General features: G+C 38.9%; 1 protein-coding gene and 1 pseudogene across 2 annotated transcripts in view; one reads left to right on the top strand and one right to left on the bottom strand.

The window, feature by feature from the left end:
- Herpud2 (HERPUD family member 2) overlaps positions 1 to 19,644 on the top strand; it is a 51,504-nt gene that overhangs the window by 19,617 nt on the left and 12,243 nt on the right. For both annotated transcript variants that reach the window (XM_029481476.2, XM_021172410.2), the window contains exons 3-4: positions 1,691 to 1,804; positions 4,638 to 4,789. In XM_029481476.2, coding sequence (XP_029337336.1) covers positions 1,691 to 1,804; positions 4,638 to 4,789 — 266 coding nt within the window. The remainder of the gene's footprint in view (positions 1 to 1,690; positions 1,805 to 4,637; positions 4,790 to 19,644) is intronic.
- On the bottom strand, positions 18,120 to 19,161 carry LOC110301376 (eukaryotic translation initiation factor 3 subunit H pseudogene; annotated as a pseudogene).

Below are 19,644 nucleotides of genomic sequence, written 5' to 3'. Positions count from 1 at the left end.
AGCACAAAGATTTCTAATCCACTTCCCCTCATTGTGTAGCCTTGCCCAGCTGTCACACCCAGCTTTAGTGGTTTATCTGTTGTGATCAGTGGATACTATCGCTCAAAATTATGCATACTCATAGTTACCACTCTAGATGATGCATGACGTATGGATTTTGACAAATGTGTCGTTTGTTTCCACCATTATGGTATCATATGGAATAGTTCTAAGCCATGCTCCCCTATTCATTGTTTCTATTTTCTGTTTTGATTTTGTGATATTGGGATTATCCTCAGGATTTTGCATAAGCTAGGAAGAGCTCTACCAGTGAGCATCTCTAAAGTTGTTTTGTTTTCCTGTTTAAAAACTGTTATGTGGTCTGCTTTTTGAAATACAGATGCATTTATTGTTCATTGTTTTCTGAATAACAGCTTGAAATACTCTCAAAAGATTGTTGTAGACCTTAGGTCAAGCACTTTGGGCCATGTTACATTTTAAATAGTTCTTTGAACTGTTTCTCTTAAAGTTTTTGTTTTGTTTTGTAAAATGTTGCCATTGGCGCTGCCTACTGTTTAGTTTTAAAATATCCCATAGATGTATTTCCTGAAAGTGGATGGATGCTGTGAGTAACCGTTATTAGTAGGATAATTGGCACTGGCTTTATAGGGATACACAATGGACATTTTTAGTATTCCCTGCTCAGAAATGGAGAGATTCTCTATATCAAGAAAAACCACCTCATGCTATCTGTCTGAAACCTCTCCTTAAGCTGCATAGCCCTATGAAGTTCATCCTCTAGACTCCTAAAGCAACTGTGGTTTATGCTTCTCAGTTATATGCAGGAGACTTTCGTGTATGTCTGTCATTGTGCCCCAGTGCACTTGCTTGGTCTGTTAGCAGTGTCCTAAGTTTCTTTAAGGTTTCTGGAAGTTGATAAGTCTCCAGTCCTCACTCCAAGCATCTTTCTTGACTCCGCCCACCCACCCTGCTCATGTGCAGGGTCTCATGTAACTCATATGTCATTCTGATGTTTTTCTTAGTTGTTTTCTCGGTTATCAGCTTTGTCATTTATAAATGTGTATGCAATCTCACGAAAGCATAAAGACCAACTGAGTCATTATTTAGAATGTGTTCCCTCATCTGTAAACTTGTGAAAATAATACAGAATATTTACAGAATAAAATTCAAGTATATGCTCTTTATCTGCTTATAAATGTTATAGATAAAAAATGTTAGCTTAATTTGGAAAGCAATAAAAAGCTATACTTCACTTTGCTAAAATTAAGGCAAATGAGATTGCGTTTCTTTCATCAGTATATTTAAGTAACCAAAGTATTTCACTAGTCAAAGTCCTGAAACATCAAGGCCATGCTTATATTGTTAGTAAGATACTAACTACATGCTTTTATAGTGAAATAATAGTTTGTGTTGATAAAATTCTGTACTATGTGTTGCTTCAAGCCTGCTTTATGTATGCCAGGTACTGTTAACATAGAAATTATTGGATATTTAAACAACTCTTCAAGCATGGAGAGAAAATATTGAATTCAGAAGGCCCTCACGCATTAAAATGGCCAATCCATTTATCTCCAAACACTGAACAATTTATTGCTAACAAAATAGCTGGGCTAGAAAGGAAAGGAATTTAAGTCTTAAGTAGTTCAGCTTAGCTAGTGACTTTAAACTGTACATTTTCCTTTAATTTTAGCAAGATGAGTATCATATGGTTCATCTAGTCTGTGCTTCTCGGAGTCCTCCCAGTTCTCCAAAATCCAGCACCGATAGAGGAAGTCACGAAGCACAGGCATCCAGCACCAGCTCTGTGAGTGATCTTGAGGGGAGTAAACGTTGAACTTTCTGGATTCTCTTTCTGTTCTGAAAACATAGAGGGCTGGGGTATAGTTCCACAGTACAGCACTTGCCTGACATGTGAGGCTGTGTGTTCAGTCCTTATCACAACAAAGGACAAATACACAAGTAAAACAAACTAAACTGAATAAAAAACCAGAACACTTGGTGTTTGTAGGTTTATTTTGTTTCTGATCATTGTTTGATTTTTTTTTTTTTTTTTTTTTTCTGGTAGCGGGTCTCATGTAACTTTGGCTGGTTTTAAATTCATTGTATAGCTGAGGCTGGCCTTGAACTGCTCATCCACCCCTTCTACTTCCCAGTTCCTGGGATCAGAGGCCTGTGCCACCACACTCAGCGAGGTTGTTTGGAAAAGTTAGAATATGACGTTTAACATTTGTTTAGATACACAATAGTGCTTCGAAGCCTGTGTTCACTGTGAGTTATAATTTGATGAGTGGACAAGTCAGCAATGGAGCCAACCTTACAGATTTAATTACTAAAATACTCTGGAAATAGAATACTGATGTAGACATATAGATCTTTAGGCTAGTAAGGTTTTAGAAATATTGTTATAAAATATATTTTTTATTCAAAGTGATTTAAACTACTTAAATCGAAGTGACCTAAATTTCCCTAAAGTACATTACTTGGCCAAAGACCTTGAGGTTTTGTTGTTGATGTTTTGTTTTTGAATTACTAGATTAAGGTATTCACAATGAATAGGGGAGGAGAATTACTTAATATATTTAGCTTTTACATAATTAAATATTCATTTCTGCCCAGAATTGTTTTGGAACCTTTCAGGAGTTTAGTTTTGAGGGTGAGAGGATCAAGACTGATGGAAGCATTCTTGTCCTTTTATGTTTTTTTTGTGTGCTTTAGAGACAGGGTCTCTTGAAGCCCTGATTAGCCTCCAATTTTATATGGAGCCGGAGCTCAGAATCGAACCTAGTGCCTCATGCATTTCAGGCCAGCAGTTTGCCAACTGAGCCACACCAGTCCCTCTCTGATGGAAGTATTCTTTATACTTCTTGCTAGGCAGGGAACTTTGGTTGTGCTAAAGAGATTTCCTCTGTTAAGATTCAATCAAAATGTCAAGGCAGAGGTGATCAGTAGGGTAAACTAGCTGAGAGATCTCTTAATATAATCTATATAACTAATCCTTTGAGAAGGAAACAAGATTCTGAAATTGCCATGTCAGTATCTCTTCTGTGGAACCAGCCATGGAAATTGAGCTTCTATTGAATTGAATATGAATTTTTCCTTCCTTGGCATGAGAAGGGGCAAATTCTGGACTAGCATGGATATTTTTATGTAGTTTTTTGACACAAATGTGTTACAATTTTGTTGACTGAGCATGTGGTTTCTTGGCCATATTTTATGTCATAAGCATGTATATTTTTTCAGTGTTATGAAAGTGTAAAAATTATCATAGTAAAGTTTAATTTCCCCCAAATTTCATGGTTCAGAATTTCAAAGAGATCTGAAAATAATAAATATAATCATAGAACAATTGCCTAATAAGTTCAGAAGTAATTAGTTTTAGAGAAATTTGACTGTGTTGAAATATAGTCTTTTCTATTAATCATGCTAGTGGATAACATCTTAATGTTTGATTTAATTTAATTTAATGTTTAATTTTTTTTTTGTTTTGTTTTGTTTCCGAGACAGGGTTTCTCTGTGTAGCCTTGGCTGTCCTGGAACTCACACTGTAGACCAGGCTGGCCTCGAACTCAGAAATCCGCCTACCTCTGCCTCCCGAGTGCTGGGATTAAAGGCATGCGCCACCACGCCCGGCTAATGTTTAATTTTTAAAAAGCCTTAGTTATGTCCTAAAGAATCATACTCCTTAAAAAAGTATTAGGCATCAGTTTTTCATTAAATAACTTCTTTAAAAAATGTTTTGTTATTTGGCAAGAGACCTGTGTGCTTCGGACTTTTCACTGGACAGAAAATAGGAAGATAGAAATTCTAAAAGACACTCTGCCTATCAGGAGGCAGTTAAAATTTTAACAAGCTTAGAAGGACTTAAAAATAACACTGTATCTAACTTTTCAAGATGAGAGTGCTATAATTTATACAAAATGTGATCATGTTTTAAATGTATAAAAAGCTTGAAAACCAAATTTCCCAACAGTTACTCATTGAACTTTTCAAAGTTGTATTTACCGAATCATTTGATCATTGCCTAAGCACTAATATCCTAATATCTTGTTAACTTGTAAAAACAAAATTGTTTGTGGCATTTATAGAGTGACAGAAGTTGAGAACAGTCTTAAAATCTAGGGCAGTCTTGTTTTTTTCTAAGGCGGGGAGATAGAGACCTTTAAAGGCTTGTTAACATTATGTACCTTGTTAGTTAGTGTCAGATATAACAGAGAGTGTAGATTCCTGCGTTTCCTCGTTTCCCTCATTCTGCCAGATAGTGGTAACCATGTATGTTCCAAGATGTCTGGCATATAGTGACAGTTCAAATGACTAGAAATTGGTGGCCTTAGTGACACTTCTTACATGTTAGCCATTGTGAAAGGAGCTTTGTGTGGTATAGTTTGATCTGCATAGTTTTGTATGTAATTTTTTTTTGTAGATTGTTATTCTGTTTTCTAACTGATAAGTGCAATACTATTACAGTCTTGGCTTTCTGACCTTTTTAGTCTTATTAAAATTAAAGTATGTTTTGTTGGATATGAGATTCAAATCAGTTTCTAAAATTCAGTTAATTTACAGAGGGATTTTATAAATACATGTTTAGCAAGATATAATTACTTTTTTGTTCATTTGTTTGTTTGCTTCCTTGTTTGTAGAATTCAGACCATTCGGATTCAACAACTCCATCACCCAGTCAGGAGAGTTTGTCATTAGTTACTGGTTCTTCAGAAGGATTGAGACAGCGTACCCTTTCACAAGCACAGACTGACCCAGCCCAGAGTCATCAGTTTCCATATGTAATCCAAGGGTAAGTGAAAATTATAATTAGGGTCCTGTAAAAAAATTATTTATAACATTAACTTTTGATTTTTTTCATGATAGTATTTTTTGATTATTAAAGTACATTTGAAATTTATTTACTTATTTTTCAAGTATTTTCACATGCTTTATTTATAAATACATGTAATAGAAATAAAACTAGGCAACTACTAAAAGTGAGAAGCTAAAAAAAATAGCAACAAAACAGAAAGTAGCAAAGAATATTTTTTGACCCCCCAGCAAAGAATATTAAATGCTAACTAAGTGTATTGTATAATAACAGTATACAGTTGATTGACTGAATGAGTAGACAAGTTGTTATATTTTTTCAAAATTTCGTATATTATACAGTGAAATATTTCCCCCATAACTCACCCCCATGTTCACCAACATGCCCTCTTCCCTAACTTCATGTATTTCTTTGTTTTGCTTTTTGAAAAATTCACTAAGTCCAGTTAGTGCTTCCCATATATGCATGGGTGTGAGGCATCCACTAGAGCAGGGGAAATATAGCAATGTCCATACCTTCAGTAAAGAATGGCTTTTCCCAGCAGCTATCCACTGTCAGGAGCTCCTATGGGGTTTTGCCTGGAGGTCTTATGGTTGGGTTGCTCTGTGTAAGTTTTGGTCTTGTGCAAGTGTACTGGCTGGTTTTGTGTCAACTTGACACAGCTGGAGTTACCACAGAGAAAGGAGCTTCAGTTGAGGAAATGCCTCCATGAGATCCAACTGTAAGGCATTTTCTCAATTAGTGCTCAAGGGGGAAAGGCCCCTTGTGGGTGGTGCCATCTCTGAGCTGGTAGTCTTGGTTCTTAAGAGAGCAGGCTGAGCAAGCCAGGGGAAGCAAGCCAGTAAAGAACATCCCTCCATGGCCTCTGCATCGGCTCCTGCTTCCTGACCTGCTTGAGTTCCAGTCCTGACTTCCTTTGGTGATAAACAGCAATGTGGAATTGTAAGCTGAATAAACCCTTTCCTCCCCAGCTTGCTTCTTGGTCATGATGTTTGTGCAGGAATAGGAACCCTGACTAAGACAGTAGTAACACAGCTGTGGTGAGATCATGATTATAATTATAACTGTGTCATGTCCAGAAGACTGTTTTACAGCAGTCTCAAACCTCACCCAAGTGCTCACGTTCCTTTAACCTCTTCTTTCCAGGTGTCCCTCTAGCCTTGGTGGTAGTGTGATGTTAATATAGGTGTCCCAATTAGAGCGGGCGGTCACACTTTACCCTCATCTCTCCATTGGCTGGATTGACTAAAACAAGTCCAGGACTATGGGTACAAACATAAATATTTAGGTTTCTTAGGCTTTCCCTCCCCCTCCCCCTCTCCCTCTCCCTTCCCCTTCCCCTTTCTCTTCTTTTTTCTTATTTTTTTTTCAGAAACAATGGTAACTCAATCTCGGGTACAGCAACTAGAATCCTAATCTTGTAAGCCATATAAAATCTAATTTCTCTGGTGGTGAATCCTTGTGGATTCTCCATAACCTGAGACACTAGTAGTTACATCTTGTCTTCACGCTATCCATCCAAAAAGGACCCTCTCTCTCACCTCCTCCTTTCTTCCCCTATCCTACCAGGAAGACCTTCCTCTTCGCCCAGTGATTGGCTACTTTATTCATTAGGGGATTGGTTCACAAGAAGTCACCTGAGTACATGACTCATTCTTTGTCTGCAGCCCCTCCCAGGAGAGCAGAATTAGCATTAAAATCCAAACAGCATCAGGCCCATCCACAACACTTCCCCCTTTCTTTTCTAATAAAAAACAAAACTTTTCTCTCAAATATAAATAGAGCACAACTATTACCATTTTGTAATTTATAAAGTATAAGATAGACCTAATACCCAGTCCCATCAATTATGTCATTAAGATAGAATGTCATTGTCATCTACCCTAAATTAAAAGACTTATGATTCTACCTTGACTAATGGCCTGGCTTTAGATTATATGCCATATTATAAACCATCCTCTCAAATCTCTTCTTTCAAAGTAAATAGCCTTGGTTGGCTATGAGACTATAAGTAGTTTTTAAACCCCATCAGGGAGTGGGTGGGTAGGGGAGTCGTGGGGGAGGTTATGGGGGACTTTTGGGATAGCACTGGAAATGTAAATGAAGAAAATACCTAATTAAAAAAAAAAAGAAATTTGAGAATGACCAACATTAACTGAAAATTTATAGGAAGCCTAACACAGCTTCCAGAACTGAGACAAATTGTAGAGAGAGCTGCCTACCTATCCAGCCCCAGTAAGTCAGGAAGATGGAGCATTTCTTCAGCCTTCTGGCCCAGGATCATCTGATAGACCTTAGAGAAACAGGAATATTAAGGACTAGCCTACTCTGTCTCGGCAGAACTAAGCTGTCCTAACCTGTAAATTGTGTCCTTTTTCGGGACAGTGTTATGTCAGTAGATGAAATGAGGCAATTCTTGCCTAGTGGCTGTCTCCCCACAACTGGAGCAACTTCATTGATGCTCAATTTCTTCTTTGAATCCAAGAAAGGGGATGCTGTCAGTGGCAGGCTTGTCTCAACAACAAGTGAATAAATAACATTAAATGTCGCATTCTGTGGATTTCTGGTGTTTTTGAAAACCAACTATCTATGTAAAGTAATGTAGACTGTTGTCTGTTAACTACTCTCAGCTATTTCTAATTAAAATATCTGAAATCACGCTAACAATAAACTCAGAGCCATGAATTTGCTATTTGGCCCTTAACTCATAGGCTTAAACATCTCAGATCAAGTTTATAATAACGGTCATAAAAGGACTAGGTCTAAGCCCTGTAATTTTAAATTTTTTGTGTCAATGGAAGCAATTTATATCAATGAAAATCATGATTTAGCATCAAAATAAATTCTGTACCAAAATAAGAAATTATGATTTCAACTTAGTAACAATTAAAGAGATTTCTACAAAATAAGATTATGGCTATGCAATCAATTCTAGCTATTCCTCGCTGTTCCAATTATGACCATTTCTACATTCCCTAGAAAGACAACCTATAATAACCCCCTTCAGCCCCCAGACCCAGGGAACTGGGGTGATGGCATTGAGATATTTTGAAGTAGGGAGGAGGAAAGGGAAAATAGGGGAGTTGGTTGGCCTTAAGAAATCCACACCAACGATTGATTTAGTCTCTGATGTCTGTGTCTTGACTGGATCCAGCTGAAAGTCCAAGACATAAGAGTTCATGCAGGTCAGTTCATCATGTCTGTCTGACGAGGAGACTCACCAAGGCTATCTATTCTGTAATATACAAATCTCAAAACAAAACTTTAGTATCATCAAGATAAATTTTGTGTTTGATTCTCTGGAATCTAGTCCTCTGGGGGCTCTCCCTTCATCGTATCTGATCCATAGAACTCTGGAAGGTGTAAAGACCCTAGTCACCTTTCTAAACACGCAAAGACAAAACCTTTCTCCCCAAATAGCATATCCTTCAGTCAGCAACCAGGAAAGCTTGTGTCCTGCCCTCTTTTCCAGAAGAATAATAAAACCACAAAACTCAAAATCATACCCATTTTGAAAGTTAAAACAAACCAAAACAAATGAAGAAAACTAAAATACTGTATGTGCCTATTCTTAGGCCTTGTCTATTTTGCCAAGCAGGATAAAAACCCAAGATTCCCATGGAGTGCACGTTGACAGAATTTGAGTATCATGTGTGGCATTTAAAGCAATCATCATACCACTGTTCAGCTCTCTGCCTAGAGCAGCCATCTTTTATACCATTTATCTGTTGGCTCCCTACCTAGAGCCACAGACATATTTTATTAATACCTGTATAATATCTAACTGTTGATCTCTGTACCTGGAGCCAAAGACAATATTAATACCTGTGCATAGCAGGCAATTATTGTCACTGTCACTTGGAGTCAGTGACTAATTTTCCCTATCCTAGTTCTGAACCGCAGGTGAAATTCCCCGCATGATTTGGACAGAATCTGTATATAAATCTATGCTAAAAGCAGATAATCCCAATTTTAAATTCACAGTTGTGATAGTCAGAAGCTGGAAACAACCCAGATGTCCCACAAGAGAAGAATGGATACAGAAAATGTGGTTCATTTACACAGTGGAATACTGCTGAGCTATGAAGAACAAGGAAATCCTGACTTTTGCAGGCAAATGGATGGAACTAGACAAAAACCATCCTGAGTGGCCAACCTATTTTTATCTCGTGGATACTCTGACTCAGAACTCAAATCTCTCCACCCAGCTGGCTAGGTTCCCACTGGTGGGTTGTTATTACGCCAGCCCCATGTTTTAGTACCCCCACTACCTTTGTGGTGCACATCAGGCAGACCCACGTTTGGCTACTGTACCTTTCTCTCTGGAACCCAGTCAAGTTGCTGTGAGAAGAAAAACACCACACAAATTAGTTCAGAAACAATAGTAACTCAATCTCTGGGTGCAACAACTAGAATCCTAATTTTGTAAGCCATATTAAATAATTTCTCCGGTGGTAAATTCTGGCAGATTTGCCATAAGCCAGGAGACACTAGTAGCTACATCTTGTCCTCACACTATCCCCATCCAAAAAGGGAGTGGGGAGGTTATTTCTTGAAAGACATTGTGACCAAGGCAACTCTTATAAAGGACAACATTTAATTGGCACTGGCTTACAATTTCAGAGGTTCAGTGCATTATCATCATCATGGAAAACATAGCAACATGAAGGCAGATATGGTGCTGGAGGAGCTGAGAGTTCTACATTTTGATCTTCATGACAGGATTTTACAGTGGGTAGAGCTTGAACTTAGAAGACTTGATCAAAGCCCACTCCCATAATGACACTTCCTTTCACAAGGCCACACTTGCTCCAACAAGGTCACCCCTCCTAATAGTGCCACCCCCCTATAGCCAATTATTCAAACATATGCATCTATGAGAGCCATTTTCATTCAAACCATCATAGAAGATAATCTGTCAGCATGATTATTTAGCAAAATAACAATAGCAAGTTCTACTTGAGGGTCTATGACCTCTGCAGCCACGGGCTTTTGACCGTTCCTCCTCTGGAACAGGCCTCAACCAGTAAGAAAGCAATTAGTTACCTCACAACAGTCATGCCTTTATTGTGCCCACGTGCATAGTTTGTCTGACAGGTCTGTATAGTACTATGCAAGGTCCAGGGCCCAGGGTTCAAACGACCATTGGTATCTTTTCTCCCCAGCACCTGCATAGTACCCTCTGGCTCTATGAAAGTTAGCCAAGCTAGGAGGAAGTCTCCTGGTTACTTTGAGATTGATTTTTGTATGTTCTACAACCAGACTATTTCGTACCTTTAACAGTAGGACCTTATCATGTAGTTATGGTGGGTAGTTAAGAGCAGTGACAATAACTTTTTATAAAAGTTGGGTTTTGTGATAGAAGACTTCTTCTATATGGCGTTTCATACCCCCCTCTTTAGGTCATCTCTCCCTTTCACCCCTGAAGTTCTCCACACTTGCACACCTCTCCTTGTGTGAGCCTTCCCACCCCAGTAGTCTCCTCAGTACTTCTGTCTCACCTCTACCCTACTCTCCTCCCTCCCTTACCGTGTCTCCCACTTCCCCCAAGGCTTCTTCTACTTCCCCGGCTTCCACCTGTGTTTCAAATAAAGTACACAGACTAAAAGAGATCTTCAGATGAGAGAGAGCATGTGGCATTGTCCTGGGCCTGAGTTACTTCACTCAGTTTAACTTTTCTACTTCCATACGTTCATCTACAAATTTCATGTTTTAATTTTTCCTTACAACTGAGTAGTGTTTCATTGTGTGTCCATATCACATTTTCCTTATTTATTTATTTACGTGTTGATGGACATGTGGGTTGTTTGCGTTTCCTATCTGTGGTGAACAGAGCAGTAGTGAATATGATGTGTAAGTGTCTCCAAGGTAGGATTTGAAGTTCTTTGGCTGTAAACCCATGAGTAGTGTAGCTGAGTCATAGGGCAGAGAGACCTCTAGACTGATTTCCAAAGTGGCTGCACTGTTTTATGTTCCCACTAAATGTAAGAATTCCCCTTCCACCAAATCCATGCCAGCATTTATTGTCATACTGTTTTTCTGATGTTGGCCTTCTCACTAGGGTGAAGTGGATTCTCAAAGTAGTTTTAAGTTGTAGTTCCCTTGTCTAAGAAGGTTGAACACGCTTATGATTCTTAGACATTTGTTCTCGTTTTTTGTTTTTTGAGAATTTTCTGTTTAGTTGCATAGCTAATTTTTAAAAACTGGATTGTTTATTTTCTTAATGCTTAAAGGATTTTTTTTATATTCTTAGACACTAATCCTCGTTTGAATGTAGAGCTAGCAAAGATTTTCTGCCATTCTGTGGGCTGTGTTTTCATTTGCTTCACAGTTTTCTTTGTTGTAATATGCTATTACTTTTACAAAATCTCATCTATTGCTTATTGGTCTTATTTCTTGTGATACTGAGACCTCATTCAGAAAGTCTGCCCTGTGCCTGAGAGTTGAAGCATGCCCTCTACTTTTCAGCTGTTGGGGTAGCTGGTCACATGTTCAGGTCCTTGAGCTATTTGGAGTTGAGGTTTTTACATGGCGAGAGATAAAGATCTAGTTTCATTTTTCTGTATATTGAAACCTAGTTTTCCAAGCAACATTTGTTGAAGATGTTGTCCTTTCTCTGGTGTATATTTTTGGTATCTCTAGCAAAACTCAGGTAACCGGGTGTTTTGGAGTTACATCAGGGACTCTGGGTCTGTCCCTTTGGTCTGTGTCTTCCTGCCAGTAGCATGCTGGTTTTGTCACTCTCTCTGTAGTGTAGCTAGACGTGAGATTCGGTAGCACTTTCTGAGTCACTGTTTTTATTTAGGATTCCTTGCAGTTCTTGGTCATCTGTGTGTCCATATATAATTTTGGATTGTTTTTCTGGTTGTGAAGAATAATGTTGGAATTTTGATTGGGATTATTGATTCTATAGATAAGCTTTGTTAGGATGGTTATTTTCACAATATTAGTTCTTTGAATCCATGTGCACAAAATATCTTTCCCTATTGTATTATTTTCCTCAATTTATTTCTTCAGTGCTATTAAGAGTTTTCATTATAGAGGTTTTTATTTGCCTTGTTTAGGTCCTTCCCCCTCTCCCTTTATGACTAATGTGAATGAGATTAGTTCTCTGATACCTTTTTTATGGAAATATAGGGAAGCTGTTGACCTTTGTGTGTTAGCTTTGTATGCTGCCACTTTGTTTACATTATCTCCAAGCTCTAAGAAGTTTTTAATTGGAGCCTTTAGGGTTTCTTCTGTTAAGGATCCTATCATGGTTACCATAGTGGTTTTCCTATTTTTATTCTTTTATCTCCTTCTGTTGTCTTTTGCTGTAGCTAAGAGTTCAAGTACTATATTGAATAGGAATGAGAGAGTGGACTCCCTGCTTTTGTGCTGATCTTAGTTGGAACACTTGAAGTTTTCTCCTATTAGTATGATATTCATTGTATGTTTGTGGTGTAGCCTTTATTATATTGAGCTATGCTTCATTCTAGACTCTCCATGACTTTTATCATAAAGAGATGTTGATAAAAGAACTTTTTGATATAAGCTTCAATTTGGCCTGCCAGCATCTTAATGAGAAATACTACATCTCTGTTCATCAGAGTTTTGTCTATAATTTTCTTATTATTTTTTGTAGTGTCTTCATCTGTCATTGATATCAGGTTAATACCATCTTCATAAAACATTTTTGGGGCCCTTTTCTATTTGATAGAATAACTTGAGTAATATTGATGTGCCAAGGACCAGCCTTGGTTTGGAGCTAGGTTCTGAGAGAAGAGTATCTGGGAGCAGTAAAACAAACAACTCAGAGTCAAATTGTTGGGTCCAATCTGATGGCCGATGTCTGCTCCAGAAGGCTTTCCAGATTGAGCTCTGTGTTCTGTTTGAGACAGTTTTCTCTTGCTCTTCTAAAAATACTCTGGATAGCTCGTCTCTTGTAGATCAAAACCCAGTTTTTTATTTTACATATCAATTCACTACAAGTTCCCTTTTGATTATCTCATGAATCAGCCTCCCTTGACCCTAGTCCCTTGATTCTTAGATGTTGTGTCTGGCCAGTAGATCACAACCTGGGTTCTAGCCTGGAAAGGCATTTTGGAAACCTGGAAGAGAAGAGGGGCTGGGCTGCGCGAGATAAGGAAGGAACCAAGACAAAGGTCTCTGCTCAAGGTTCAATTTTTACTATTTCGGCACTCCGTTATGAAGGAAGTGGGAGGGGCCCAATTCCCGCCAAATAATCTTGGGGTCCAGTAGCAGGGTGATCACGTGATGGCCTCGAACAGCAAAGCGGCAGGTTCCAGCAGTGGGCGTGGCAGAACGATTGAATGGGAAGCTCCATACAGGTGTAAACAGTGGAACCATTAAGGCTGGGGGAGGGGAGGCTACACTTAGAAAGAGACTGCAAGCACAACCACAAACAGTAAGATAGCTGGGTGGGACTCAACTCTGAAATTTCCACTCCTACCACACCCAGTCCTGGATCTAAATTTCCTCTGTCCCAGGCTGACCTTTAACTCAGAATCTGCCTACCTTTCTATCTGTTTGTCTTTGTATCTTCTGATAGGCTGGCTCATAGTGCAGCTGCTTTTGTTCCTTTAGATCTGTGAAGCTCCTCATATAATTCATATTGCATCCTCATATGTTGCATAGTTGAGAACTTATATAGTTTCATACTCATGTTTTCAGTGTTCTTTCCCATAGCCTTAAGGCCTGTCTCGAAGGTCACAGTGTTTTGCTGAGACATAGACACACCTTGGCCTTCTAGACTGCTGTCTCTGATTATCATGGAATCATTAACCTTGGTAGAGAGGAGGAATATGAAAATATGTACACTATTATATAAAAAAGCTTTATAGGCCAGGTGTGGTGGCGCACGCCTTTAATTCCAGCACTCGGGAGGCAGAGGCAGGTGGATTTCTGAGTTAGAGGTCAGCCTGGTCTACAGAGTGAGTTCCAGGACAGCCAGAGAAACCCTGTCTCGAAAAACCAAAAAATAAAAAAAAAAATAAAAAAAAGCTTTATGCCCACAGCAACCACCAACACTTATGGAGGCCCATGTCCTGCTGATTCTGTTCCATGTTCTTCTGTCCCTTGTACTTGGCCATGCCGCATTCAGCATTGATGTCTGTTAATTCTTGGAAGCTCTGGTAGAATTTTGCAGTAAGTCTACCATTTCATAGGTTTTGTTTTGCCTATGTGTGGCAGTAAGGCTTATTATCTTTATAATCTTGTTGCTGATTATGGATCTATTTAAATTATTTAATCTTGGCTTACTTTTAATGTGTTAATGTATTGTGTGCCTATAGGAATTTGTTCATTTCTTATAGATTATAGCTTTTACAATTATAAGTCCTTATAATTTTCTGAGTTTCATTGTTATCTGTAATAATGTCTCCCTTTCTTTCTTTTGATTAATTTTGCTAAAGTTTTGTCAATCTTGTTTATCTTTTCAGCCAATTCTTCATTTCATTGATTCTTTGTATTTATTTATTTATTGTTTCTACTTTATTGATGTCAGCCGTATTTTGATGATCTCTTCTCATCTACTCTTTTGGGTATATACTGGGAGGATGAGGGGACTTTGGACTGAGTGCTCCAAGCCTGGGGAACACTTACTTGACCATGGCAGGAGCTGAGCCTGCAACTTATTATATATGTACCTGCTTTTATAGTTTGAGAACTGTAGGGTTAAAGTGCTTTTTAGAAAGTATATCATATATCTGAATTATCAGGGCATCCATTTCAATCTTTAATGCTCCTACTAATCAACCACCTGAACAATGTATTACTGTGTGGGTTGTGGTTAGTAGGTCTGATAGAGCCTGAGGCTCTGCGTCTTGTTAACAGGGTTCATGTGGTACTGATGTTCTACTGCTAGGTCCACTTGAATAGCAAGCATCTAGGTTACAATATTTTCCTTTTTATTTAAATTTTTTTTATTTTGTGTATGTGTGAGTGTGCACGCACCTGTGTGTGTGTATGTAAAAATATGTATGTGCTTCAGCAAGCACATGTCATGGCAGGTGTATGGTCGTCAGAAGACAACTTGCAAGAATCAGTTTTCTTCCACCCTGTGAGTTCTGGTGATCAAACTCAGGTTGTGAGGCGTGGCAGCAGGTATCCTTAACCACTAAGCCATCTCACTGGCTCCTTTCTGTCTCACTCATTCTCACAATAGAACTTCTTAATTCAGTCTTCTGAAGAGCGATTGGGTGAGGAAGAGTGCACTTTCAAGAATATAGGGTTTAGAAATCTTGTTTAAAAAATAAATTGATATAAATTTATATTTAAATAAAGATATTTTATATTTAAGATATAAAACTTCTATCATCATCATCATTATTAATTTGGGATTGGAGATCATAGTACATCTTTATGAAGTCAGTTCTCTTCTTCTTCCATTACTGGGTTCTAACGATTTAATTTAACTTAAGTCATCAGGCTGTATCAGTGGGTGGTAGTCATTTTACTGTTGAGCCAAGCAACCTCTTTTTTAGATTTAATTTTATAATTTGTGTATGGGTGTGTTGCCAGCATGTGTCTGAGATTCATATGTGAACCTGTACCTTCAGAAGGAAGAGGGCACTGGATTCTCCAGAACTGGAGTTAGGAATAATTGTAAGCTACCATGTGGGTGCTTTTAATCAAAGCTGGGTCCTCTGAAAGAGCAAACAGTGCCTTTAGCAGCTGATCATCTCTCCAGATTACACCTGCCCCCATCCCATAATCACTCTCTGTAAGGCTCCACAGATGTTTCCAGTGAGTGAGCCTGATAGACTTACTGGGAACTGAGGTGTGTAAAACCATGCTGTTTTTCAGGATTATGCTAAACATTCATGCTATTCAGACTCTACAGAGCAGGTTTCTAGGAAGCTCTCTATGGCAACCTTATGTGTAGCCATTACATCAAGTTCCTTAGTTAGGCAGTTCCATAGGAAATGCAGCCAACAGTTACAGGTAAAATGCATCTTTCAGATAGTTCAGAGAGGAGAACCTTGGAGAATACTATTTGAACCTGTGTGGTATAGGAAAGCAGAATATATTACAGGGTACTTTTATTTTCATTGTGTGCTGATGAATGTAACAATGATAACTGTTCTACCTTATAACATTGTGTATCAAACCATAGTCCTACAGTGGTGATGGAGCTGGAAATAAAAAAAGTAGGTGGTAATGGGGGGTGGGGTGGGTGATATAACCAAAGATGGGTTTGTTAAACAGGAAACCAGAAATGATTCATATGGCTTAGAATTTTTATCAAAATTCATTTTTCTTAATATTGGAAAGCAAAGATGGATATTAAAATGCAGTGAACCTCATTTCTCTAATATTTCCTGAATATGAAGTCTTTTTTACTTCCTGTCATAATAAGTGCTTAGATGAAGCTGGTTATAGACGTCTATAAAGCTTCTTATGAACCCTTTTATCCTAAGAAAGTGATTACTAGGGCTGGAGAGATGCTGCAGTTAAGAGTACTTGCTCTTAGGCCCCTTGGTCTTGCAAACTTTATATGCCTCAGTACAGGGGAACGCCAGGGCCAAGAAGTGGGAGTGGGGTGGGGGAGAGGGGTAGGGGGAGGGTATGGGGACTTTTGGGATAGCATTTGAAATGTAAATGAAGAAAATACCTAATTAAAAATATATATATATATAAAAAAAAGAGTACTTGCTCTTGCAGAGGACCCAGCTTCACTGCTTATCACTTGTGTTAAGGAGCTTTCTACCACCTTTAACTTCAGCTGCAGGGCGATTGACACCCTCTACTAGCCTCTGTGGGTATACACATGGTGTACACACACACACACACAGACACACAAATATTTTTTAAAAAATGATTGTTATAAGTCAGTAGTTATTTGTAAAAGGCAATATTCTCAGAGTATCCATCCTAAAAGAATGGCTTAAAATATATTCTGTGTTATGACAGTGACTTTTTTTTTATGGTGAAACAATTCCATTTCTCTCAGTGTATACTGAGTGATTTTATTGACTTCATTTGGTAGTAGTGAGTGAGAGTGTCATAAATGAACCTAGAGGGATGAATAATAACTTTTTTTTTATTTTGGGTTTTCAAGACAGGCTCTCTCTGTGTAGCTCTGGCTGTCCTGGAACTTTCTCTGTAGACAGCCTGGCCTTGAACTCGGAGATCTGCTTCCTTCTGCCTCCCAAGTGCTGGAATTAAAGGTATGAGCCACTATCCAGCGAATAATAACACATTAACAGCTGTTATCTTTGATTGACAAGATTTTTTAAATTTATGCTTGTAGTGAATATGTTGTAATTAAAGTAAGCTGTGAATCTGGCATAATGACACATACCTGTAATCCCAGCACATGGAGGCAAAAACAGGAAGTTTGCAAGTTTAAGGTCAGCCTGGACTACATCTTAAGACCCTGTCTCCAAATCAGCCAACCAACCAGTGAACTAAGTAGCCATCTATACAAACAAACAAGAAGTTTATAATATTGTAGTTTATAATATTGTATATATATATATATATATATGTGTGTATGTATATATGTATGTATATATAACTTTTCTAGATTGGGTTGTGAAATTAGTAGCTGTGAAGTGAAAAGACAGTTAATACTTTAGAAAAATCTGAAATGTGTTTATTTTCCTAGTGAATGTTAAAATGGTAAGTAACAACTGTACAGAGATTTGGGGTTCATTTTGGGACTCTCTTTCTAGATGAATGATATTTGATATTTGACCAGAGGGCAGTGTTCCGTGGTGACTGCTTGGAGTCACTGCCTAGGTTTACCTTCCGGCTGCTGTTGGCTAGCTTGCATAGGTCTCTTCTTTGCTGTGCTTTAGCTCACTCCTTACCTGAGGGATGATAGAAATTATCTTACAGGATTTTTATGTAGATTAATGTATGTAAAGTGTTTGAAACAGTAACATAACAGGCACATAGTGATATATTAGCAATAACGTACAAAGTCATTCATTGTTTTAGGTGAGTGCTGCATATTCAGCAAGTGTGCCTAGTACTAGAACACATTTAAATAAGTGATGCTGACACTCAAATATAAGACTTTTTGTTTGGAGAGAGTACATTTGTGACTAATGATGAATGAAGTTATGATTTAACACTGTACTTTTTTGGGGTGTGTGTGGCCTGAAGTGTGCTGTACAAGTTCTTTTTTTTTTTTTTTTTTTAACTGAACAATCAATTAAGGTTTTATTATTGGCTAGAAAACCACTACAGCAGTGACGGCACAGTGCGCCTCCCCACCATTGCTTTGCAGTTTTTCCAAGTGCACTCTTGTGGACTCTCACCAGTCTGTCTACTCAACGTCTTCTCTGGAAGCCTCCTTTTCTTAGTTATTGTATTCTTGACGAGCCTGGGCCATGAAGAGTTTGCCTAAGTTATGGGCAGTGAACTCCTTGGTGTTCTGGCAGTAAGTGTTAATCTGGTCTGCAATGAGCAGTGAATCCATCCTGGCAGGGGCCTGGTGGGGCTTGAAGAGTTTAGAGAGGTCCTCCTCAGGGAGCGGGGACTTGCCTCGACTCTGTCGCTGCATATTGTCCTGTTGGCGAGCTGCTGATACTGATGTTTCTGCTGCTGCTGTTTACTGGTGTTCCGCATGTATGTGTTGTATTTGATTATGTCCTGGCTCATTTCATCCACCCGGCCCACCAGCAGCTGGAGATTCTTCCCCAGATGATTGCTGCTAGCAAGACTGAGCAATTCGTGCTTATCCGCCTCAGCTGACTTCTTCTCAAGTTCCCACATAAGGACATTGATCAGATGTGAGTTTTTAATGACAATCAGCACTTCTTCAAACATGTGCTCAAAGGTGATGCTTGCCTTTTTCAATGCTTCAGGGGAAAAGTCCTTCTCTTTACAAACTTCCATCAGTTTAGTAGTCAGTCTGTATGCCTTCAGCGAGAGAGAGCCTTGGGCAGTTTTTATGGGATCATAAATGAGGACACAGACTCTTCAATGGCGTGCTGGTAGCTGAACTGAGAATCCAAAAGCGCCAGGGTAACGAAGGAGCTGTAATATGTGGACTGATACCAGCCTACGTGGAGGTGATCAATGTTGACATGGCGAAGGCTGTGCATCATCTCCATCTGATACTGTACCTCATCAAAGTCAGCATCATCCTCCGTGTGCTGGGGGAATGGGAAGCAGTTGGTAATCTCTAGTCGATCTTCTACAACCAGACCCAGGAGCACTCCCTGAACAACCTCAGTTCCTTGTCCTTCTTCTTGATAATGTTTGATTATCTTTAATACTACCAGGCCGTCGATCTGCACCTGCTTCACGGCCGAATCTCCAGAGCTGCCTTTGCCTTTGCCCTTGCCCTTCCCCACCACACCGCCAGCGGAGCTGGTGCCTTCCATGCACGACGCCATGTTTCCAGCCGGACCGCTGTACAAGTTCTTTCCCATTAGCTATGGTCTTCTCTCTGCATATACCCTCATAATTTTACCAATGAAACAGCACTTCCATCTTGGCCAGCTTTAACATAGCTCTCACCTTAAATGTGCAGGAGCAGTGATTTAGTGACTTAGGAAAATTGAATACCAAAATAAAAGTTCTTTTCTAACAACAGTACTTAACTAGTCTGCAGTTATCCACCACATAGCACCTGTTCCCCATCTCTAGTGTGCTTGCTAATGTTGCTGGGTTCCTTTTCTTACTCCCTGAAACTTCAGGGTTTTAGATGATGCTCAGGAGCCTGCTAAACTCACCCAGCATACATGGTGAACTTGACTTGGGAAATCCTGGGAACACCCTTTGCTCTTGCAGAGTCATGAGACGCATGCAGAAGCATATGCTCTCTTGAAAGCAGTGGTTTGCAAAGTCCTGTTTACAGTTCCTGATAGACTGGTTTT

Source organism: Mus caroli, unplaced genomic scaffold, assembly GCF_978045245.1.
Source record: "Mus caroli unplaced genomic scaffold, Mus_caroli_1 scaffold_11, whole genome shotgun sequence".
Taxonomy (NCBI): domain Eukaryota; kingdom Metazoa; phylum Chordata; class Mammalia; order Rodentia; family Muridae; genus Mus; species Mus caroli.
Note: the sequence above shows the minus strand (reverse complement) of the source record. Positions and strands in the feature narration are given on the sequence as shown.